At 24.8% G+C, this 27,813-nt stretch overlaps 1 protein-coding gene across 2 annotated transcripts in view; it reads left to right on the top strand.

The window, feature by feature from the left end:
• Positions 1–1,429: 1,429 nt before the first annotated feature.
• LOC122855790 (transcriptional activator cubitus interruptus) overlaps positions 1,430–27,813 on the top strand; it is a 43,986-nt gene continuing 17,602 nt past the window's right edge. Inside the window, exon 1 of one of the 2 annotated variants that reach the window (XM_044157417.1) lies at positions 1,430–2,190. In XM_044157417.1, the coding sequence (XP_044013352.1) occupies positions 1,934–2,190 (257 nt within the window). In that variant the 5' untranslated portion in view covers positions 1,430–1,933. Of the gene's footprint in view, positions 2,191–23,851; positions 23,903–27,813 lie in introns of those variants that run through there. The other variant, XM_044157418.1, reaches the window with a different exon arrangement.

Genomic DNA, 27,813 nt, shown 5'->3' with positions numbered 1-27,813 from the left:
TAAATAATATTTTTATAAATTTTTAATTTAAATTTATTAGTTTAAATGTTGCGAACATGTTTATTGCACGACTCAAACATGTGTTTAACTGTTTTTTTACATTTTTATATTTAAAAAAGAACAAAAAATAAAGTTCGTTAAGATATTTTGTTTTTTTTTTTTCATTATTATTATATTGTCGACCCGGTAACCCAATAGTTTCCGTTTAAATAGAAATAACGTGTGCCTGAGGAGGATAAAAGTTGAGACTTAACAAGTGGACCGATGATGGTCACACGTGTTTGATACTTGAGTCTGTATATAACGTGTGTAACCGCGAAAAACAGGAGGAGTTTACTGACATAGGAAAAAGCTTGTCTTACTTAATAAGCTAAGAAAGTTTTGTGTTACTGTTGATTGGTACACAGTAGGCGATGATGATGAAGAGAAAAAGACAAAAAGTAAATAAATGAAAAAAAGAGGAGGAAAGACAGTAAATGATAATTGGAAAACCTAAAAATATATGTCAACTAGAGATTTACAAGTTTTTTTTTTTCTTTTTTTAAATGTTCAACACATCCCCGCATGCGACCGCACCGGATGTTCCCTTTTTTCCATTCATCGTGAATCTTTAACACCCCCAATATTATTTCCGCTCTTTAGCCTCAACAATCACCTGCAATACAACCAAATTTCAAAAAAAAAAAAATCTTCAAAAAAACCCTAATCTTCAATATGAACTGAATTTACCGCTTTTCTATTTTTTTGAAAAATTTTTTAAATTTAAAAATTCCCAAAAATAATAACAAGTAATTATAAAAATGTGAAGAAAAAAAATTATTTTTCATTTTTAAATTAAATAGAAATTTTTAAAAAAATAATAAATTAGAAAAAAAAAAAGGAAAATCATGAGTCATGAAAAATCAATAATCAAGAAATTATTGAGTTAAAGGAAAAAAAAAAAAAGGAAAAGCGCGTTTGAAGAATATATATAAAACCCCGGGTGGGTGCTAGTTGAGTTGTCGGTCTGACACGCGTTTATCTCATTTTATCTCACTTCAATTGGATCTTTCGTCACTCACTCGCACTCATGTATAATAACCACATATTTTTACCACTTCTCTGCCACAATTTCCCCTCCATATTATTCTCTCCCACTTGATCATACAAAAAGCTCGATTTTTTTTTGTACAAAAATCTGTCTTTATTCAATTCATTTATATATAAAAGTAAATTTTATATTTCCATTTCATTTTCTTGTTTTTTCTTTTTCAACATAAAATTTTCCGTATTGAGATGATTATATAGGTGTCTTTGTCGTTGTACCAGCATCATCTCCAGGGGTCGTTGAATATAACAGCAGGAGCAAGAGGGAGACAAAAAATAACTGGGAAGGGAAACGCACGCCTTCTTGTCCTAACCCCCCGTTTTTCGATGAAACTAACGTCTCAGTACAGCCATACCCGCCAGAGGATAAACACCATAACTATTGGCGGTATTGGTCAACAAATCGGAGTAAAAAAAAACGAAACAAATCACCACCAAAAAAAAAAAAAAATTAAGACATTCATATAAAAAAAATTCAATTAAATTAATCAACAAATATTTATGTTTTTTTGTGTGTGTTATTAACTTTTTTTTTTGTGATTTATCAAGTGATTTAACAAGGGATTTAAATTGGATTCATATGTGGATTTTATTTGTGAAGTGTATTGACGTGTTAGCTCTAATTTATATAATTTAATTTGATTTTTTTTTTTCTATGTTATCTTTAATTTAACACATGGACTCTGTTTTATTTTAAGGGATGATGTTTTATGGACATGAGTTAAGTGTAAAAGTGTTGTCGTTTAATAGACAATTAAGGATTTAACAGTGATTAATTAACTTGTTTATTTTTTTTATTTTGTTTATAATAAAATTTTGTCAAGTGTTGTTTACAAATATTTAAAAAATGCCGGAAAAAGAAGTGGCTTATCATCAAGAGGCATTTTCATTATTACCGCCACCACCACCACCACATCATCCCCACTCGGCATTTCATACTGCCTTTCACCCTCATCATCCACATCATGGTCCGCCCCCATCGGCCTTTCATCAGCATCATGGACCGCCTCCATCACATCAAGCCGCAGCCGTAGCATGGGAACATCATGCGGCCGCTGTTGCTGCTGCTTTTCATGCACCACCACCACCACCTCCACCCCATCCGTAAGTTTTTTTGATTTTTAATTCAAAAATACTATTTTATTATTTTTATACAATGACAATTTTTATTTAATTGAAATACTTGATAGCTATCCAACAAATACTAAAGCTTGAATTTTTTAAATGTTATATCAATTTTATATAATGATATGACAACAAAAATATATGATCCATAAATATACATAGATAGTATTGATCTATACAGGTTGAATTACACAACTAAACAAATTACATTTCAATTTATTTATAAAAATATATAAAATATATTTTTTAAATATATTTTGTCTTTTTTTTTTTTTTTCGCACAAATTTTTATTGTTAATTAACAATTTTTTTTTTGTTGCATTGTTTATTTATTTAATTAATTATGTAAAAATTTTTTGGGCGTGCTACTATGTTTTACTTTGATGCCCATAAATTAACTAACATGCCGGAAAATTAAAATGATTATTTGTTTTAAATACATAAGAATATAGTGGTAATTCCCTAATCCGAAAATCTTCTAAAATGACAGGTCACGGTAATTTAATGTAGAAAAAAAAAAAAGGAAACACAGTTGGATAGTTTGGTAGTTTATATATCTTAGAATCAACTTTTCAGTAAAATACTTTAGTCACATAAAATAACCCAAAGTTATTGCTCTTGGACGACGTTAATATACAGTGGCATCAACGAACTCAAGATTTATTCATGGAAAATTCATTCTGGCGCCTGTGAATATCATCAAAAATAAAATATATAAATAAAAAAAATAACATTAATAATAATAAAATGATGAGAAAATAAAAAATTTTACAAAAAAAAATAACCATGTTACAAAATGATGTCCCGACGGCAAAGCTAAAATCTTGTTTAAATTTACTCTTTGTCTTATTATTATTAACTTAATTTTTTTTTTGTTTTTTTTTTTTTAAATCAACATCATCTTTTTATAAACACGTAATTTTTTTTTTTTTTTTTTTTCCATTTCAATTATTTATTTACTCTCTTTTGCGATATATTTTTGGCTAAATGGTTTAACCGAGTATTTTTGTGACTTAATTTTTTTTTTATCTAATTTTTTTATTTTTCACATCCGAATGAACCAAAAATATAACACTCGACACACAAAAAGCCATATAAAAATAACTCTTTAAAGAAAAAAAATTCAAAAAAAAAAAACAATAATAAAATTAACCAATTATTCATTGAAAAAAAAAAAGCAAAAAAATCAATTTATTCGCAGTTTATTCTCCATGAGATTAAATTGAAATAATAATATATATTGATAATAAAAAATTAATAACATAAAATATTTTTTATTTATCATGATATCAATCACAAAAAAGCTACTGCAATTTTTTATCATGAACCCTTTGATTTTATCAGTGTTGGATCTACCAACAGGGTGAATAGAACCCTCATCCAACATCACTATTATTATTATATATTATTTATATGTTTAATTTGTTGTGATAATGCACTGGGTGGCAGGTAGCCAACAAACCCATACACACAAATAAATTATTTTTTTTTATATGGCAATACGATACCTGCTACAATTAATCATCAACCCCACTGTTTCATTGATAAATTCCATCATACATTCACATAATAAATGAACAATAAAATAAAAATAATAAAAAAAAAAAGCTCAACAGCACTCAGAGTGGTGTAACTTCATATTGGACACGTGATATCATTTATTTATGTTACAAAACATTTAATTTTTTATTTACCAACTATAGTTAAACTATAGTTAAATAATTTTATTATTTTTTTTACAATAAATTTAGTTGATAATTCATGTCAAACATAGGGCAAATCTGTAATGAAATATTTAAGCTGTATTATTTATTGTATAGCAAAACTTTCCCCGAAAATATTTAAAGAAGGAAGCGTGTGTTGGCCATGTGTTGTATCTGGCATTTTGTGCTTCGGACACTCTAAAAAGAAACTTATTTAGAAAATAAAATAAAAAAAAAAAAAAGCTAGAAAATGTGTGTGTGTGTTGGGTTCAAGTGGATGGATATTCTATCTTTGGATCTCTTTGTTCGGATAATAATCATTTCGTTTTTTTTTTTATTTTCTTTATCTTCTTGTTCCTTTTTTTGGTTTTTGATTCTTGAAAGAGAATATAAGATTCACTTGATTTTGATCATACTGGACACATTGATCAGGCTACTTGAGTCAAAAAGTTATTCGGGTGTGGTAGTTGACGCTTAGGTATACTACTCATCTCACATAAGTCTCATAACGCTTGAGGTTGTCCAAATAAACTAACTATATTTTTCTTTTGCCTCTGGTATTTAAAATTTTATAATTATTCAATTTTATATTTTTTATTATTATTATTTTTATGAATTTTCAAAATAAGTTAATATTTTTTTTTTATTTTTCAAATTTTTTCATATTTTTTTTTAAGAAAGATAATTGTGTTTTCTTTTTTCAATTTTCAATCAAATTAAAAATAAATACTTTAGTTGAAATGAAGAAATATTATTAAATAAATAAAAAAATAAATATATATTTTTTTTTTTTAGTTTATAATAGGTTTTTATGTTGAAAAGAAATAATTTTTTGAAAGTTACGCTTCACTGTCACTTTTAATAAGACTTAATAATATATAATCATAAAGAATTATTATTTTTATTATTTTCTTCAAATTATCTTTGACAAAGTGATTTAACCACGTTTGTGAAAACATATTTTATATTGAAAATCAATATATTCTTGTGGCCTTAAAATGAAAAAGTAAAAAGACATAAAAATAAAAAAATTGTCGCCACAAATATTGATTTATTCTACTTAATTTAATGTTTTTTTTTTTTTGTAAATTTTTGATTGAGGATATTTGAGCCAGACAAGTTGGAGCCAAAGTCTTAAACTTTTACTTTTTTTATTTTTATATTTTATATATTTATATACAATGTTGTATTTTGCAATTGGGCGTGCATCCGATTATCTGTTGGTAACTCAATCTCTTGGCTCTTCAAACCGCACACCAAAACTCTTCTTTTGTGTTAAATAACAATTTTAATTTTTACCATATACATAGTATAATAAAAAAGCTCTTTTTCCACTAAAAAAAAATATATAAATATTTATTTAATAAATAATATCAACAGTATAAATAAAATATATTATAAATTTATTTTTATTATTTACTTTAACATGATTTTCATGTAACATCCAATATATTCAATAAAAAAAATAATAATAATAATTCCATGATAAATTGTTGATAAAATAATACTCTCTTAATATTATTTTTTTCATGTTTATAATTTTTGACATTGGGATTATTTTATTTTACACATCTCAATGTTGTACATTTATCATTTCTCAAATATACATTTTAAATTTTTATTTTTAAAATTAAAAACATACATGATAATCATCCGTGAGATTTAAAATTTAAATATTATTAATTTTAAATTATAAACAATTTAATAAAAATTATTTATAAATGATAATTAAAATTTTTTAGTTGTATTTGAAATATCTTTAAATAATTATTCATTTACTTAAAAAAAAAATACTCAAATTTAGTTATATATATTTAAAATACAACAACAATTGTTTACTAATATTTAAAATACAACAAACATTATCCTCTCAACCTAAATAACCCAAAATAATTGAAACAATTCATTTCAACATTATATTTATCAATTTAAAGCCTTAATCTTTCCATTTTTCGAATAATATCGATCGAAAATTCATACATAACTAAATGCATTAATGTCTATAGATTCAGAGCTTGACCTCAGTAAGATAAAGAGGAGGGCAAATATAAAAATGAAATATTCAACAACTATATATTTATATTAAAATAATGTTTTAAGGAGGGATTTCACGATGAAGTTTGCAAGAAGGTAGCCAAGCACGAGCGTGGTATGACCATGCATCATCCAGTCATTCTTTCACTGATTTTTATTTCTATATTTTATATATTATTTTTAATATTATTATTATTATTATTTTAAAGTTTAAAATAATAATAATAATATTATTTTCTCAGTGTGCATTTAAAATTTTTACCTCTTTTGCCCTCGATGCACCGCCTCCATCGTGATTCTTCTTGTTCTTCATTTTATTTTTTTTGTATGTGTGTATCTCTCGCTGGACCTCTCCTCTTTTCCTCCTCTTATTTCTCCTCTTCAACCAAGAAAAATATAACGATGACTGCTTCTTTATCTTATATATATTCTTCAACTCATTCCAAATACCTTTTGTGGAAATTTTTTTTTCCCCTTGTATATATAAATTTTGTTTTTTCAACCCCTGTCTTGATTTTATTTCTTCAACAGGTTGATTTATTTATTTTTAACTAAATTTTTCTTGGTTTTATTATTTTTTTGTATCATCAAAGTGATGATTTTTTTGGTTTTATTAGTATTTTCTTTCTTATGTACCTGATGAAATTATTAACAAAATTTTACAACTTGTTTTTGAAGTTTGATGGTTACAGCTAGGCTCAAAGATAATTTAGTAATTATAGGAACAGATGCTTGCCCCACGGACACAAATCAGTGATTTTTTAAAAATTTTAGTTTATTATTGTTTGAAAAATAGAAATTTTTATTTTTTTTATTTTCTATTTATTCATCTAAGTCAAGTTGTCACTGTCAAATATATTTCTTCAAACATATATTCAAATTTTCAACAATATGTTTCAAGAAAAAATTCATTTTTATTTTTTTTAATCTTGATTTATTTTTTATTCTATTATATTTTATGTATTTTTGTTTAATACTTGTGGTACATTATGAAACATATGTTTTTGACTAAAAGAATGATAAATTGATGACAAAATGAAAACTTGATACATTACAGCCAAACATTTTAAATCGAAATGAAAAAAAATGTTAAAAAAAGTGACGTTAATTTCTCTTTTTATAATATCAACATAAAAAAAAAAATATTTATATTCATATATATAAAAATACGGTTATTAATTTGTTTTCATTGGATAGTTTATTTGATGGTTTTTTTTTATTTCTTGAAGATGAGATTGGTGAATTTTAATGTCGAGAATTTATTGTTGATTTTTTTGAATCTTTTGATACATGTCCGACGTTTTTAGATGGCAATATTGCCATATTCTTCATGTATTACCATCATTATTATTATACATATATTATTTATAAATGTGAATAACGTTCAGGCGTGGTTTGTGGCATTAGCATTAACGCGAGCATCAGAGAGCATTAATCAGGATTAAATTGCCGCAACGCATTGCCGTGGATTTCGGTGGCTGACTTACCTTTTCTACTGAAAAAAATTCTCAACAAAAATAATAATCATTCTCTTTTTTTTCAACTCCTTCATATTAATGTATTTTTTTTTTTTCTTTCAACTAGCTTTTACCTTTTTTTATTATTTATTATTATCATTGTTATTTTTAGTATTCTATTTCAATAAAGTTGCATATTCATTTGTCAAAATGACGACGGTTTTTTTATCCCAAATCATCATCCTCGTTTGTGTATATAATAGTTGTCAAAAAAATTTAAAAAAATAAAATAACGATGATTTAATGAAAAATAATGTGTATATAAATTTTAAAAGAAAACAACACGTGTATTTTAAAAACAACAATTTTTTTTCATAAATGATACCTATTAATATAATTTCAAAATTATTATTCAATTATTTTTCCTATTTTTATTATTAAATCAACAGCAAATTTATTTACTCCAATTTATGATAAACAAAAAAAATCATCTAATAAATATTTTAACAATTATTCTACAATTACCATAGCTATTTTAAAAAGTAAATTATCATAAAATAATATTTAAAAAATAAATATTAAATATAAATTGAATATATTAAATAAATTTTTCAGTCTGGTTGTTATCATTGAGCTTAAGATGAATTGTTAAACTCGATATTTAAGTCTCAAGTTAAATTAAAATAACAACAAAATAATAATTATAATAATAAAAACAGGAAGAGAAAAAAAAAAAAAAAGGAATTACGAAGCATCAGTTGACGTACAACACAATCATGAAAGAAATATATTTATATATTCATATTGATATTATGTTATCTGTGTGTGTATATTTACACACGCAAATATAGTCACATGTTAATTCAATGAGACCACTGTTGACTCACGAGTTCATTGATATCGTTCAATTAATATACAAAAAAAAAAAAGTAATTCAATGTCTGATGATGCCCGGTTTAAATCAAAATATCATCTGCTTATTTTATTCTTGTATGACAGTTTAATAAGTTCTCAGAAATATTTACTCAGATTAAATAAATATTAAATATTTAATAATTAACTGATATTCATTTACTAATTAAAATTAATTTTTTTTTTTAAATATCTGCAATAGAGTCATCAATAAATTCGAAATTTAGAATTTTTTTTTTTTCTAAAAAAAATTGGGAATAATGTTTATCCTTGAAATTTATTAATTAAAATTTTTTTTTTATTGTTTAAATATTTTTACAAACGTGATAATCATTGTGGCAAATAAATATTTTCAATTTTTCCAATTGATTTTCATGTATTTTATTTTTGAAGTTTACTTTTTGGAGCAACAGGTGTTTTTTTTTTTTTTTTGGATCACTTGGGTTTTTTTCGTTTTGCATAGAGTATAAACTTGTGATTTGTGAAAATTTTTGTCGGAATAGTTTGAAAGGATAAATATATCAGTTTAGTTATAACTATCATGCAATAATTTTCATCGTTTGAAGTTTTCCCTCCAGGGAGTCAAACAATTATCGTCGCCCGTTGACAGCCCGCGGTGCGAGACCACTCTTTCTCTCTATTTAATTTTTTTATTTATAAAACGTCTCTTATATTATTATTTTATTTGATTTTTTTTATTCTGTCTTTCAAGTTTCATTCACTTTATTTAACTCGCAACTACATGTCTACAACATCCGCCGGCAATCATCGTCAATTGCAACGAGTTAATATGGCGATCATCAATCGACCAGACCCATCAAGCCACTGACTATATTCACCTCAACGGGGTGTCAATTAATTTACTTTTCACCTCAATTCGTTCCCTCTTTCATCACAAATATTCACTCTAATCCATCAAAAAAAAAAACATGAAATTATAATACATATATCTCATCAACAACTGTATTTCTTTTTTAATTTAAATCTCCTTTTTTTTTTCTTCAATTTAAATTTATTTTTTCAGCAGCTATTTCTTGTAATTTTTTTATTATTTTTTTTGAAGATGAAGAAGATGAGAGCGCTACAATTTATCTGGTTAAATTAATTGTCGACAATATTTTAGACTGAAAAGTCGACGCCCGACTTCAGTTACCATATTTATCATAAATTCACGACAAAATTTTGTGGATTACATTAACCCAAATAATATTTTCAAATAAATATTATTATTTAAAAATAATAATAATAATAAATAAATAATTTATAATAATATTATTTTGTGTATATGTATATTAAGTGCAACAACTTTTTTTTATATTTAATGTATTTTAAATTTATATACAAAAATGAGAGTTAAAATTTTTAAATTTAAATATATAAAAGTTTATAAGGAAGAGACGAAAATACTTGACAAAAAAAAGGGTATATAATTATTTTAGTCGATTGGTAGAAACATCCCAATTACACTGCATACATATTGTGATAAATAAAAATAAAACGTAAAACAGGTTCCGCATATGGAATGTACACATAATTTGCCGCCTCAATGCCAATAAAGAAACAAGTACGATTTTATAAGCGTGCCTTTTTAACGCCTTTTTATTATTTTATTTATTTATTTTTTTTAAATGTCTCTTCAATTTTGCACAATATAATAATACCAAATATATAAAAAAAAAAATAATAATACACGCATAAAACCAAGATCACACATCATTCAAATGAAAAAGAGACAAAAAAATTAAAAAAAAAAAGTTCAACAGCTTCCTTCTTTTTATATGCGTACATTTTTATTATTTTTTTTTATCTTGGGTTTTTTTTTTAACATGCTATTCACGTTTTGGTCGTATTAAAAAACATGCCAAGTGTTTGGATATATATTCCAGACTAGTGAATACACTGTGCAAGCGACAAAATCACACAAACTTTTACGACACTTTTGCGCGCTTTTATTGGACACAAACTCGTAGGCGCCAAATGGTGTGAGCATTTAAAAAAAAAATTATTATAAATGTGAATAATAATAATACATCAACAACAATATAATAACATAAAAAAAATATATTATATATTCAAAAGATCATGATTAAAAGTGTCGGAGACATTTCTTTTAACTTTTTTATTATCACTTTTTTTTTTTTTATTTTTTTAAACAATATTATATTCTCAGTGTACACGGTCGTATATATTTATATTTAATATAATTTTTTTTTTTACATATAAAGCAGTAATATTATTTGAAATTTATACATATATATATATCAGTGCATATTTATTGAATTGATAATAAAATGAATTATTTAAAAATGAAAAAAAAGAAAAAATTTTATAACGTGATTTTTATATTTATTTATTTAAATAAATAAAAATATTAATTCTATTTTGACATTTGATAATATATTTAAATAGTTGAAATAAATTTATATTTATTTTTCTTGATGAAAATATAAATAAATAAATTAAAGGATATTTTTAAATAATTAATTTTATTTTTGTGTGACACAACTGTCACCATGAGGGTTAAACGACCAGACGAATAATTACATGTGTTTATAAATATAAATATATAAATACATGTATACTAAATTCACCCATGTATAAATAAATAAATAGATAAATAAATAAATAAAAAATATTGAGTTAGAAAATGAAAAAAATACATGTTAACAAAAAAGCAAAAAAAAAGCTCCATAGATTTGAGAGATTTTATTTTTTTCTAGTGATTTTATTCTCTCAATTCTTGTATAATAAAGACACGTTTACCAAACTACTACATTAACAATAAAATACACATACACAGATGTATGTATAAGTATATATTTATATATATTTATTACACAAACACAAGTACTCCATGAGTCTTTGCTTCTGACTCGTCCCGGATTCTCAATACACACATAAACTTCGTTCCAACAATTTTTTTTTTTAAATTTTATTTCATCTTATTTTATTCTTAACATTTTTATTTTACTTGCTTGCGTCCCTCGATCTTTGGTTCCCTTGTACCATCGTCATTCTTCGAGTATCCGAGGTATTTTTGAACCGGTCCACAAGACTACCATCAGGGACGAACTAAAAATTTATTTATTCTTTCTTTATAAAATTAAAAAATTTTTTTTTTTATTTATTTTTAATATACAATATAAATTATTTATTAATTTTTATAAATTTTTATTTAAATATTCATTAATAAATTTGTTCTAGATTTTTTTTTCTTTCAAAGAAAATTTGGAGTAATTATATTGGAAAATTTTTATTTAAGAATGAATATTATTATGTCCTTTCATAGTGAATAAATAAATAAAATGAATTTTTTTTTTTTATAATAAATTCTAGGCTCTATTATTTATTAAAAATAATTATTTTTTTCGGAGTAATTTGAAAGCTTTTATTGAAGCATTTTAATTAATTTTTAAAAATTCATAAACTCGTTGAAATAATTATTGAAATTTTCCCCTGTATTTATAGAAATTTGAATAATTCTATTAAAACAATTAATGCGATATTTAAACTACCACGTGTTTATTGATTTGGAAAAAAAAAAAATGTATACACTCAATTATTATTTATTAGTGTGTGTGATTTAAAAATTGGGGTAGCAAAAATACACCTGTTTTGTTAATACACCACTTGTTTTGTTGATAGTGTTTAAAGCCAATATATAAAGAAGGGTATTTTTTTATTTAAAAATATACATTTATTTTATTTTTTTCAATTGTATGTTTATGTATCAGTGTATGTGTGTTAACGATGATGTGGTACCCGAGGCTAATATGTGTACATTTGTGTGTTGAAATACACTTTGTGTTTGAATAACGCCGCCACCTGTTGCACATACATAACGACGAGGGGAAAAATAACACGAGGGGTTGGCCCTTTTTTTTTTTTTTTTTTGTGGCAACAACGATTATGATCGTTAATGTACGTACAAACTGCCCCCTCGACTTTTTGTTTCATTTACTCATTTCATTTATTTTTTGCACCTTTGTGTCTTTGTTTAATCAACATTATTTTTTACTCCAACTGCAATTACTTTGAAATATACCAACAAAAAAAAAGGCAATCATCGTGTTTGTAAATTACATCAGGAAGCAAGCACTAATGCAATTGTACACAAAAATAAATTAAATAAATTATTAAATGTAATTTAACAAATATATCAAATAAAAAATTTATTTTAAATTTTAATTTATTTCTTTTTTTGCAAATGAATCATTTTTTGATTAATTTGTAAGGTAAAATTTTACTAATTAAGTGCCAAATGTAACAATCGAGATATTATTATTATTATAATATATAAATAAAAAAAAAATTAGGAGAATAATATATAAAGATGCGAGAATTCTGATGCTTATTCGCCCCAGGTGGTTCGACGCCCCTCGATCTCTCCTCATCTTATTTATTTTATTTTACTTTTTATTTTCCTCAATATTCTTATTATATATATATATATCTTCTCTTTTCATGCTTTTGCTTTTTGAAAGTCACTTCACGATTATTAATCAAACCCCTCATCTTCCCCCTTTTTTTTTTTCTTTTATTTTTTTTGTTTCTATCTCAGTCATTTTTTTTTTCTGTCACTAGTAAACATACCAAATATTAAAATGAATATACCAATATCGATCAATTTTATTCAATAATTAATTATAATATAAAAAAAAAATTTTAAATAATTTTTTAATATTTAATATTGCCATTTAAATATGTCAAGTTAATTTTAAAAATACAAAATTTATTTTGTAATATTAATTTTTTAATTGATAAATAATAATGTAAATAATTTTTTTAATTGTTAATTAATTCATTGACATTTAAATTTACAAAACAAAGAAATTAAAATTCAAAAAAACAGTTTTTAAATTCTTCAATGCGATCTAAACAAATTGAATTAAACCAAGTGTAAATAGATGTTTGTATCTATGTTAAAGAAAGAAAAATTTAAAAAAAAAAAATAGATGAGAGTGAAGGTGGATATGTGTTCCCGCTGTATTAGCATTGGAACGTGAAAGAGTTACTTGTTGAACGTGTTGGCCCCTTCGGAGACGTCATTAGAGCACGCCACGTGAAACCAAAGTGAGGCACTGTTGATCAAGATGACGATAAAAATCCTACAGTGGGGTGAAGAGCAAGAAGAGAAATAACCTGGTCCAGCATAGAATAAAAATAAAAATAAGATAAAAAAAAAGACAAAGTAGAAGAACAAGAATCATGCAAGTAAGCAAGATGACTTGTTGAGAAAAAAAATAATAAAATACATAAAGATTGAGCTGTTGTTAATTCGATGCTCTCCCACTTGTCCACGACTCAAATGTCTTGATACTGGAGCTTTACCTGAATCCCCATAATCTTCATAAATGTCTACCAAAAATTCACCAGTTTGTTGCAATTACACAGGTGTTTACCCCTCCAAAAAAAACACCACCAAATAGCACAAAAATAAAATACAAATTCAATTAATTTAATAACTCAAATGAAAAAAAAAATTAAATTAGTGTATAATTAAAAATACCCAGATGTTTCGCAGCCCAATATTTAATATAAATCTTTATTTAAAATCTTTTATTATTGTTGAAAGATAGGCTGATGATAAATAACACAAAAAAAATAAATATAAAATGAATATATATAAAAGTAAAGGGTTGTTTTGTTATACATATTAAATAAATTGCATAACCCCAAAGGCCATTGTGAAATACAAACGAGGATAATATCTGTTTATTTTTTTTTAGTTGATTTTTTTTATCTGCACCTGCGTTGTAAAGACATATATAAATAAAAAAATATGTATATGTATATTAATGTGTGTACAATGAGATAAGTGCGACAGTGAAATAAAGCTGCTTGGAATACAATGAGAGGGATGATTGTGATACTGAAGCAGGATTCGTGAATGATAGAGCCATAGATCATCATGATCCTCAGGCACCCAAAATTTATATTCAAATTTTTTTTTATTTATTTTTTTCTTAGCTACATCTTTAAGTAGTTTTTTTATTTATAAAATAAAAAAATATGTATACGAAATTATGGCTGTGTAATATAAACGAAATTGTTACTTAATTTTGTTGTTAGTTATATTTAAATAAAAAAAAATTATAAATTTTGATTAGATTATAAATTTAAAAATCATTTTGTTTATTATTTTTTTGATTAGAAAGGTTTTTTTAATTTTTTTTTAATTGAACATGTTTGATCATTTGTTGATGATGATGTTGATGATGATGTTGATGAGAATCCTTGTTGTAAAATAAAGATTATGACATCGTTTATGATAAGCACCATCTCAGCTGGATCCAAGCAACACAATATGCATCACTCAGAATCTCATTTTGTAGAATGATTTTGCTCGAGTTGAATGTTGATGCACAATCATCATCAACTGATCTCACTTCATTTAACTCTCAATAATGTCTTCACATTATCAAATTTTTTTTTTTCATCTTTCTCTCTTCAACAACAACAATATTTATAAATAATAAAAAATACATTCCAAGCGGCAGGAGGCAAAAGAATATAATAAAAAGAGACAAGAAAGTATAATAGCGCTTCAGTAACAATTTACTCATTTACTTCTAGCAAAAAAAAAAATACGTAATTTTAAAATAAATACATTCAGCACCTGTCCTTGCTTAGTATATAGTTTTGCACGAAATCCAGTGCACGCGAGCAGCATTTACGTTTCTTCGAACAATTTTTTTTTTTTGTCTTATTTTCAAAAAATCCTACCACAAAATTTTGTTTTTCTGGTTTTAGTATATTTTTTTTATTTTTTTTTTTACCTTGCTCAAAGCAACGAAATTCCCTTCAAGAAACGTAATTGAGAAATCGTCGTATATAGTGATGTAAGAGTGAGCGAAAAAAAATGATAAAAAACAATGCATTAAAAAGAGATAAAAACAAGGAGTCTTGAAAATTTTTACTCTTCGAGACGATGAAGAAAAAAAAAAAAGCGGCAAAGTTGATGGAGGAAGGAAAAGGATAAAAATAAAAAGAAGCTAAAGAATGGTAAAAAGACTAACGAAGACCCTTTTTGGATGAGCAATAAAAAAAATTGTTGAAAAAAAAAAAAATTTGAAAATCCAAAGGTGGATGATGTTGCATGGGTTTTTGGCTCTTCAACCATTCTATGCCATTCTCTCTAACCCATCTACAAATACTTGCAAAACACACATACATATTAATACAAAAATATATACGTGAAAATAATCGAGGATGCGCCTGCATTCAGGCGATAAATAATCCGCTATCTCAGATACTCGGTAAGCCTCTTAAATTTCTTAAAACATGAAGAATAAAAATAAATATTAAAAAAAAAAATTTATATATTAAAAATATATATAAAAAAATCAACATCTTTATTTTTTATTTTTTTATAATTGACAGTTTTGTAGATAATTTTTTGTTTATATATTTAAAAAAAAATTTTTTTTAATTTTATTTTATGGTATTAATCAAGGTAAAAATTAAGTGTATAAAAATAATATAAATATTAAAAGATAATGAGAGAATAAAATAGAACAAAGGTAAAAAAAAAAAAAAAATTATATTTGATTTTGATAATAATCACGTCAGTATAAAAATCAAGTTGATTGGATCGTCGGTTGTTCTTTCTTTTGTATTTTAAAAAAAATTTTTTATTTGAAATTTCATCGCTGATGATGATCAATCGTAAAAAGAATTCCTCACTGGAATTTCGCTCGTTCAAATTTTTAAATTTTTATATATATTTTTTTTTTTTTTGTAGATGAGTTATTTTTCTCCTCAGGTTTGTAATACCTCTTCATCTTCATAGGACGTTTTTTTTTTTTTTTGTTGTTATTTTGGACAACTTGCTACTTTTTTTTTTTATTTATATTTATTTATTTTCATTAAGTAGAGTCCACTTCAACCTGGTTGTGGCACAAATGAGGTTGTCGCGTCAACGCTTCCCTTTTTTCATTGGACTTTCAACTTGAGAACGAACGAGTTTCTTTAAACTTTTTTTACATTTATTTTTTCGTATCTCCTTCTGCATTTTATTTTTTAATTCTACTTAAATATAGCTATATCTTGTGCACAATATAATTGCGTGCGAGTAAATATTCTGGTGACAATATTTCCAACAAAAATAAGTCTAAAAATTAAAATAAATAAATTACAAATTAATATCAAAGATTTGCATGAATAATCTTATCAATAATATATAATAATAAATTTGAAAAAAAATAAATAAAATAAATAAACATTTTGTACAATATTTAAAATGTAAATATTAAAAAAATTAAATTTTAAAAAATAATAACATTTAGTCATTACAATACAATGATTAATTAATTTATTTTTAAATTAATTAATTTTAAATTTATCCAAAATATATGATTAAAGTTAATTTAATAAAATAAATAAATTTTTAAATGAAATATTTATTTATTTATCATAATTATACTGTTGTTATTATTTTTTAAAAATTTGCAATTTTCATAATATTATTTTGTTTATATTTTACTATGCTTGTATTATTCTAAAAATGATTAATTTTAATTTTACCAATGTCTAATGTTTTTCCAAGATCAAAGACAATTTATTTACACAAGCTGATATTATATTTATTTGAAATATAAATAGTTGTGATTTTTATTATCATTGAGGGTTAATAATTTTTCAAAATAATTACACCCAGGTGAAAATTATAATGTGCATTATCAAGGTAACCACCAGCATCATCAGTATATTTGAATATATATTTATTTTAAACAAAACAGCTTATACCTATACGGTTTTATGAGGCTACCCAAGTCATAAAATAACGATGTAATACAACTTTGCCACAGCTTCAGTTTGAAAAAAAAAAAATAAATAAATAAATAAAAGAGAATTGTTAGTTGTGTTCAAGTTGGGTTGTTGTATAATTGGAAGGTGATTTTGCTTGCAACCATGGTTCCATATACGATGAGAACAATCGCAAATGCAAACGTCATTCAGTCTCGACAACTTCATTATTTATTAACTTGATTTTTTATATATTTATTTATTTTTAATTCTCATCAATAAAACAATAAACCCTTTTTCAATATTTAAATTTTTACCAACAAATTTCTATTGTAATTTAAATAAACGAGAAGAAAAAAATAAAAAATAAAAAACTTAATTCTTTAAATATAAAAAAATAAATTCTATGTAAATATAATTTAAATTATAAATATTATTATTTGTTTAAACATATAAAATAAATATAAATTATATATATTCTTAAGGGTCATTTAGTTCAAACTCAACAGTATACTTGTTATTTAATTTTTTTCATCTCTGTTTTTTTTTTACCAAAAGCATTTCATTAGTTCACACGATTTTAACAAGTACTTAACATAGCTTTTATATATTTTTTAAATTTTATATATATATTTTACCCCATCCTCCTTTAATTTAAAAAACCGACAAAGATAAATATTTTATTTAATTTTTTTTTTCATCAATATCCTCATTTTCAACTCTCAATTTATTGCAAAGTATAGGCTACTGTTTTACAAATAATCATATACGATTGTATACATATATAAATAATAAAAAAAAATTAAATTTAACCAAGCAGTTACACATGTATGAAAGGTTAAAGAGGATGAAGCAGTTATAAAATGTGTTTGCGTGCAAAAATATTAACTTAAAATATATTTTATACAAAATAAAGAGTCCCAAAGGTTTAACACATACACAATTACTTGAAGGTATATTGTTGGTATAAATAATAACAATAACCACAAAAACATGAAAAAAAAAAATATATATATACTGATCGTTATTATATCTATATATTTATAAGCTCATCGACGTCGTTTGAGCAAAAAAGAGAAGAGATCAACAAAATAAAATGATGCAGCTTTTTAAGCACAAATTGGAAAAAATAAATATAAATGGATAGAGAATAAGAGTGTATACTCGTTGAGTGAACCTTTATACATTCATGGATACATATAGTTGGAAAATATATTGGGGCCCTACCTCATTATCAGCACGCAGCTGCTACAAGGGCTAATAAGCCGTCACAGCTTCTGTGCAAACGCGCGCCGCGATGCAAATGTTTTTTGAATTTAAAAATAATATACTTGTTTTAATAAAAAAAAAAATTTTATATACATTTAAAAGACGATCATCATTATTGGCAAGAAAAAAAAAATATATCTATAAAATTATTATGTTTTGTTGTATATTAAAATTTGAATTGGATTTTTTTTTTTTTTTTCGAAATGAAAATTTATTTTTTGTTTTAAAAATTTGTGGAGATAAAAATAAATTACTATTACAATGTTTAGTACTCAATAAAGATATATTTCAAGGTCATATACTTGAAGATAATATTATTTTACAGTATAATATAGGATGATTTTATTTTAAGTGTTGCATTTACGAGGAAAATATATACGTGATACTCTTTGAGTTATGAAATTTTTTTTTTCAACGATATAATGTATATATTTTTTAAATTTATATAATAACTATTAAATTGTAAATTTATTTGTTTTTTAAAAAAGTAATTTTATTAGTTGGAAAATATATAAATTATATATTTTATATATAAATTTCGATTTCGAATGGACTTTTGTTGTTTCGATTTTTTTCGTTTATTTTTGTCAATTGATTTTAGATTATTCGCTGTATTTAATTACTTAATTAATTAATTTTTTTTTTTATTAAACAGAATCAAAATGTTATTCAGTGTCTTGTATATTATTTTATTTAATTTTTTTAATTTTATTCAAGACGCAATTTAACTTCTCGCCATACGTCGAGAAGATTAGCATCTCAGTTTCTTGGGCTCGCACGCAATTTGCATTGGTCGTAAGTTTTCGGGATTAGAAGTCGGATTGTGTCTGTAATTTTTATTTTTTATTTTTTTATCATATCCTCGTATATGTGTGTGTACATGTTGCATTCGCTGCAGGCGACTCGTGTAAAAAATAAAGAGTGAAAAATAAAATATATACAAAAAAAAAAAGCTTATAGCGTTGGATGGCTTGCCGCGTCACGAGCATCTTATTATCCTTTTACTATAAGCGCTTTACTGAATTCCCATCTGAATATTATATATTTATTTAATTTTTTATATCATATAATATGCAAAAAATTAAGTTAAACTATTATCAAAATAGTGCGTCGTTGGTTAAAAATATTATAGCAAGTAAATTGTTGCTCAATTATCAAGATACCGCGACATTTGTTAAAAAAGATCAACAAGTATAAATTGTTCTCCATCTTTTAAAAATCTAAATATAAAAAAAAAACATGGATGCATCAAGGCCAATTGATCCTTATGATGCAATGGAAAATCTTGAATCACCATAATCCAAAAAAAAAAATGCAAAAATCCTTGAAAACTAAAAGAAAAAATGCAAAAATAAAATAATTTCTTAAATTTTTATTTATAATTCTCCGAATAAAGATAAAAAGAAATTCTTAACCGTTGACAATAAATTGAGTGTTTATTTCTTTAAAAAAAAAAAAAAAAAACGATCCATTGAAAATTCATTTGAAAAACTTTTGAAAATCACCAATCGTTTTGACCTCCATCCTTTTTTTTTTTTTTTTTTTATTCTGTTCATTGTCTTGATTTATTCATTCGGTTTGTGTTACTTATTTTTCTTTTCTATTGTTATAATTGTTCTTAAAAATACCGAAACATTTAAACACATAGAAAAACCATACCACACTGTGAAATATCAGTTAATATGTGTGACAGAATTTAAACGTTACAATATAACGTGAGAATGTCCCAAATGTCCAGTCGACAAAATTTTAAGCTTTTAAAACACAAAGAAAGCGTTAAGGCAAGGTCGTTACAACAGGCATTCAATGTATTGGTCAAAAGAAAAAAAAAAATAAAGACGGATAAAAAATAAATTTACGAAAAAAAAAAAAATAAATAAATAAGAAACAAACTACTTGGAGACAGGGCGCATTACGTTACCGTAACCAGTTTGGAGTGGGTGGATTGCCATTTCGTATAGCTTCTTCCCATCAACATAAGGAAGACGACCGGTACTCCAAAAAAATAAAAAAAATTTAATAGGACAAAGAGTGAAAGACGATGCACAGGGGCATGATTTTTTTATTAATATTTAAAATCAACTTAAAAAAAAATTTTATTAGTTTTTGGCAGGTTATTCAACAGGTGATCAAAAAAACACCAAAAATATCAAAAAAGAATTAAAAATTCCCTTTTAAAAAATTAATTTAAATAATTTTTAATTATAAAATAACATTTTTCAATTAAAGAAAATTGTAAAAAATAAATTTTCATTTAAAAAAAATAATAAAACAATTGTGTATATATTTATATAAAAATAAAATTTACAAATGTATATGCGCGAAAGTTGATTTTTTTTGAAAGAACCTGTTCGTTGTGATGGGGCCCCAATGAACCAACCAAGGTGGTCGTCTACAATTGAAGTAATAACTCAATTATCCTCTGTGGGATTTGTAACCGCCTACCCTGCCTCTTTTACTCTCAAATCTTTCACTCTGATGCCTCATTTTATTTTTTACTTTTTTTTTTTTTTTTTTATTTCTTGTTTCTCTCTCATCTTCATCTCTTGTCTCAAGAGTGCCCAAGCATAATAATCCCTTCGATACCCATCACGATATTTTCATCCACATATTATTAAAGGCCCTACATCTATTATGCATCACACACTTTTCATACACACACACAACATAAACATACATGTGTATTATCTACAAAATCGATGAACAAAAAATTCACACCCCCAGCATCTTTTGTCATATTCCATACCCCTTTCGATGAATTTATCCCATAATTATTATTATTTTTATTTATTCTTTTATTTGTAGGTTTTTTTTATTCTTAATCGAAGATTTTGTTGAGAAACCCTATACCTGCTGATAAATCCACAAAAGAAGAAAAAAAAATTAAAAATCCTCTTCAGGTTTTAAGCAACGACAATATTTATTTTCACACCCAAAAGGATGTCCAAACTTTTACACATTTTTTGCATTTTATTTTAAAAGAAAAATGCACTTTTTTTTGGTGCATTTTTATTTGAAGTTTTTTTGTTATTTAAAATTGATCTGATGGTATTTCGATTTGTCAGTCAATCGATCATTGTTTTGTATATTTTTTGGTTGATGTTGGTTATGGGTGTGTGTTGTTCGGGTGATTTTTATCATGTATAAATTTTTTTGAAGGATATATCATGGGGCATGTTGAGCTGGTGAATCCCATGGTCACAGATCTCACTTTAGTTTATGAAAAAAAAAAAAGTTCGTGACAACAAGTAAAACTCGACAACAACGATGTAGAATTATCCCGTCATAAGTATGTGTCCAAGCGAGGAGTAGAGCATTATTTTTTATTTATATTTATTTGCTTTTTTTTGCTTTCGAAAGCCTTCAAAGTTTAAATGCGTGGGCGAAAGCATGAAACATATACTAAGAACTCAACACAGGGCCGTACCCTTTGTTTGGTATTTATCACAATGTCAAAAACTCTTCAGCAACCCCAGCAAAAGCAACTATTTCATTATTAAATTAACATTTAATTAATATTCAACAAGATAATAATATAAAAATGTCATTTATTTAACTCAAATATTATTCTTCAACATCTCCATCATCAATAAAATCATACCATAAATTTTTAACAGTTAATTTTAGTATCAAAAAAGATAAAAAAAAACTATCAACTTGTAAAATTCCCATAAACACATTATATACAAACAACATGCTTATTTATTTTTATCGATTAACAGTGAATTTTTGTCACGAAGAAAAAAATAAAAAAACAAACAAACAAACAAACAAACAATATAAATAAATAAACTTCCACGAAAAACAAAGAGAAATTATTCTTTTTTTTGCCAAAAAAAAGTGCACAGACTTGTGCACACGGTTTGATCATCCCAGTCAATCTCGTTTTTTATTTTTTGTTTTTTAAATTTAAAAAATCCTTTTTTTTTTTCTTTTATTGCTCTTTCTTCTACATCAGTTAAATCCCTTCATCTTCTTTCTCCTCTTTATTTTATGCTTTTTTGTATATCTGTATTGCGAATATATATATATTTTTGTTCCCATCAACATTTTCGTTTCTTCGCACACACATTGATAATATATAAACATGTACATATGAATCTTGGTGTATTTTATTCTCCTCCTACTTTTCCATCTCATCCCATTCTTGTACTCACGAAAGCAATCTTCTATCCCCGAGAGTAAGACATTGAGAAAACCAGCGTGCACTCTTTTCATCTCCTTCTTCATCATCATCATCATCATCATCTTCTTCTGCTCCATCTTTTTTCTCTTCTTCATAATCATCTGTTTTTTTATTATTTTTTTTATTTAAACTTATTCTTTATCATCATCTTTTTCTTGTTCATTCGTATGGTCAATCAGTCTGTCTTACTCCCACTTTTCCAATTCAGCATCCAGCTCAATCAGGGACTCAAAGGCCCCCATATGTATGATGGCGGAGAATAAAAGGCCCGGGACACTGTTACTCTTGTATTTGTATTTAATATTTTATTTATATATGTGTGTGTGTATTTAATACATATATATTTTCTCGTCTTCTAAGATCTCGTGTGTCCCGAGAGAGATGTGTATTTTTTTTTTTTTTCTTGTTCTTCTTCTCTCTTGGCTCTTTTTGGTCCCCATAATAATGCAGTAGTGGGAGAAACGGCAGCGCCATACACTGGCAAACTGTATCCAACAGTATTAAATGAAAAGAGGGGCCCTATGACCGTCTGGGTGGTCCCACTGCTTCAGTTCTCTTCCGACGCGCTTCAAGCCAACACCAATATTATTATTTTTTTTTTTTTTATTTATTTATATTTATTTTGATTACTTGATTATTTTATCAATTGATTATGACATTATTTTTTTTATTTGCTTTTTTATTTTGAATTTTATAAATTAATATATTTGAAAGCTGATTCAATTTTTATTTTTGAAATATGATGATGATTATTATTATGGTTTTAAGGGTTGGTGGTACTGTTGGAGATCCATGGTGTTTATTTAAAAATTCAATTTTATATGTGTTATGATAATTAATAATTATAATTATTTAAAAAATATATTTATTTGTGATATTATTATTATTTTTTTGAATGTTTTCATTTTATAATTTTTGTTTTTTTTTTTTTTTTGTATTTTAATGTTTGCGCGCCGTAACGAAAGTGGATAAAATGACGTGTAATCAAATACTTTATGTCTTGGTTTTGTTATATATGTATATGGCTTTATGATAAAGTGGTTAGTGAGGAGTATAAGCGTGGATCGAGGCTCAATCATATCCTGATTGCTTGTACGTGAGTTGCGGCGAAAGACCACCGGTGGCTCATTTTTTTTTTTCATAAAAAAAATTCATTTTTATCTTAAATCTCGCTCTCACTCGTGTTCTTAATTTTTTTTCAATTAAATTTTGTTTAATTTAAATATTAAATATACAATTTTAATATTCACAAAGACAATGCTTAAAGTTTTAAATTTTTTTTGGAGTATTTCTGTGATAAATTTATTTATAATTATTTAAATATACAAAAAATGATTTTAAAAAATTATTGATTATTTTTTTTCATCAATCATTTAAAGAGGGTGAGTTGTTGTTGTTGTTTTTTTTTTTAAATTAATTACTCAATCAGTGTATGCTTATAATAACATTTTCAAAAATAATTTTCAAATTTTTTTTTAACTTTTTTTTTTTTTCACTCACAGGTAACAACGTTTTTCTTTCACTCCAAAAACTCAACTAAATTCTGTCTTATTTTCCATCTTTCTCAGTCGCGCATTAGTCCCAATATTTTTTTTATTTCTCTCTTTCACCATCCGGGTCCCTCTTGAGAATAATAAAAAAAATAAATTCCAGTTTTCTATTTCACAAACTCACCTTGTGCCAACGATATATAAAAAAAGATATATCCAACAAAAAATATATTTAAAAAAAAAAACCTGGGCCCCTTGCAGGTTGTTCTCTGGTTTTTTAAATTTATCCCAAACTCCCAAAGAATATTTAAACTCTCTTTCCCTCTCTCTTCGATGAATTGTAACCCAACCAAGAAATATCTTTATTATTGTCATGGAGATGAGAAACTCGTGAAAGAATAAAATTTGAAAATAAAAAATACAAAAAAATTTTAAATAAATATACTAAAAAAAAAGGGATAGATATAAACGTTAAACCCGCCGAGTCATTTTTACCCTTTTTTTATTTATCTCAAGTCATCGACTATAAAAAAAATAATAATAATAAATAAATAAATATAAAAATAAATTCAAAAAAAAAAAAAAGTAGCATGTATGCTGACGTGAAAACGTTTGAAAATGTGGTTTTATTGAGTGAAGATAAAAACTTAATGTTTTTTTTTTTTTAAAAAATCAGATGATGAAGAGGTAGAAACTCAGAAAATAAGCAATGCTCTGAATCCGGTCCTAACGTTGTCGTAATATTTATATATATTTTTTTTTTCTCCAGCTTTCATTCCATACAATTTTTTTAAATTTTTATTTGTAAAAAAAATTGCTGTTTTAACGTTTTTTTTTTTTTCGTTCATCGTCTTTAACGACGCTTCATTCCGCGGGTGTATATATAAGAGTAAACGGGTGAGGGAGGCAATCGTGTATATATACAGATGAACAGAGAACATAACGCGAAGAACCAGTTCTCTCATTTCATTGCGTTCGTTGTCCGATAATGACGCATAGCGCTCATGGACCCCGAAGTATAAGAGCCAGTGTGAAAACCAGAGCCAGAAGAGAAGTCATAAATTTTTTTTTTTTTTATATATATAAATATATTTAAAAAATTATTATTATTATTTTTATGCAATCGTAAAGTGACTTTATAAAGGACAGAAAAAAAATCATGTACAAATATAGAGAAAAAAATTTTTATGGAAAATTGATAATTACTGTTGATTAAGAGAATAATAACAATGAAAAAAAAAATTGATAGAATATTAATAAATATAAGGAAATAGTTGTAGTAAAAATATTGAGGTTGGGGAAAAATTATAAAATTTATATTGAATTTATTAATTATATAATAATGGGATGAAATCTTGATGATGATGATTTACGATAAGTATTTAATCGTCTTAATATGTATTAAATACTTTGATGATTTTAAATGCAATTAACGGATTATTTTTGCATTTTAATTGACGTGTTTTGCTTGACCACAAATGCCATTATGAAAATTGAGTTATATACGATCTTGAAATATAAATCTTTCGGTTGAAAAAAATTAAAATTTAATAAAACGACTTATAAGAGCTTTGTTTATCCTGTTTTCTTAATAAAAGGTCAAAAATATTTGAAATTTCATTTGGAAAAGGTGAATTTAACAATAAAAATTAACACTTTGTTTACAAAAAAATTTGATGTATTTATTTTTATGATATTAGTACCAAAAAAATAAGGCTTAAATTTATTTTTCTTATAGCGTAGATATATTTTTTTAAAATTAATATTTTCATGTGATTTTTATGATAATTAATTGAAATTAACGAACGATGTTTATTTTACGTAATGAGCACTTTAGAAATTTTCATATGACATATATATGCAATTTATTATATGGCTGTTCTAGAACGAATGCTAAAGTTATTTATTTATATTATTTACGCCTCTAATTTTTTGCTGCGATAATAGCTGCGATAATTAGAAATTGCACTAAAATCTACCTGTCAATATGTTTATGTTTATATATAAAATTGCACATAAATAATTATTGGATATAATGATAAATTTAAATTTACAATTTGTTGGTATTTGTTGTGTACAATTTAATTTGAAAAACTTGAATGAGAAGCTACTGATGTGTCCCCTCGAGGTAACACATTATTTCTCACGCAATCGTTATCTTACATGATAATCATTTGAAAATTTAATTATAATTTCATCACACAAGTCACAAGTTAATTATCTCAATTACTATTTAAACAAATAAAAATTATAGCCAGCTTTTTTTTTTTGGAAAGTTACAATTAAAATTTAAAGGGACAAATTATTTTATAAATTATGATTTTGGTAATTTTTTGTTTGCTTTTTAAATTTTTTATATTTAAAGCTTGATTGCTGGTTACAGTTGAAAAATAAAATAAATATATTATACACACACTCACAAACTTAACAATACAATTTTTTTATAATTTTTTTTTCTTTCGGCTTTGAGAGTAAATGTCAGTTTGAAACAAAAATAATTTTTTAGTTTTTTTAATGGTTCATATTTGTTTTATGACGGCGTCGAAGTCGCCCTTGGCAAATTGATAAAAAGCTCTACTCTTCATGACGCCATTTACAATTTGAGAATTATTTTAAAAAAGCCCTTTTTTTTTTCTCTTTAAACACATGTGAATTTAAAAAAAAAAAAAAAAACATACATGTGTAAAACTATAAGGGCCTTGACTTATGAAAAACGATGCGAAAAAAAAATTAATTCCTCAAAAAAAAATTAAATAAAGCAAAGAGCAAAGAAGAGAAGAAGATGAGCAAGAAAATTAAGAAAAAAAAAAGGAATGATAAAGAAGCATGTGTGGATGTGTGGGATGAAGAAATTATGCGGTTGGATCACTTAATTTTGACGAGAAATAAAAGATTAAAAATAAAATCCACAAAGTAGATCTAAAGATATATATAAAAATTATTATAATATTTATTTGTTAATTAATTAATAACATATTGTTCATGCAAATATATAAAAAACCATAAAATTTTGACACAATGGTAAAATGTTTAAATAAAAAAATTAAAAATATATTTTTTTAGCCAGAAGGTTTATCCGACAACCGACAATTATCTTTTACAAAACTAGAATCTTCGTTGATGATTATACACTCCTTACAGCAATATACTCTATATAAAACCGTTTTAATCCAGGTGCACGATGAAAAATTCAAACTCTAAATTATAACAAAAATTAATTCATACTCTCTACATGATTTTATTTTATTTTTTTTTCATTAAAACCAACATGAGAAAGAAAAAAAAAAAAAAAACATTTTTAAAACAATGAAAAAATAATTATAATAATAATTTCTGGATTAAATCGCGAAGGCGTGTCAGTAAATGTTATGTTTAAAATAAATATAAAAATAAATAAATCATAGATGCATGTTGGTGGAAAAAAATAATGAATTTATTGAAGCAAGTTAATCGTTGTGACACGCGTGTTTATTTATTTTGTAAAATAAAAATATTTGTCGTTGCTGGTTGATTGAGAGTAAAGGATAATGATCCATAGGGATTCACCGCCTGTGGTTAAATTGAGGTCAAGGAAGTAGTTCAAATAAAAAAGGGTTAAATATTTTTTATTACAAAAGAAAAATTATAAAAGGGTTATTGATGTTTATTGATGTGTTGATAATATATTAAAAGTTGAATGAAATTTTTTGATTGATAAACAATAGATCATGCTTGGTGATGTGTGTATTTTTGTATTTTTTAAATCAAAATAAATATTGTTTGTTTAATAAACAATTGTATTATATATATTTGACAAATAATTT

This window comes from Aphidius gifuensis, linkage group LG4 (genome assembly GCF_014905175.1).
Source record: "Aphidius gifuensis isolate YNYX2018 linkage group LG4, ASM1490517v1, whole genome shotgun sequence".
In the NCBI taxonomy this organism is placed as follows: Eukaryota; Metazoa; Arthropoda; class Insecta; order Hymenoptera; family Braconidae; genus Aphidius; species Aphidius gifuensis.
This window is presented reverse-complemented; position numbering and strand designations above follow the sequence as displayed.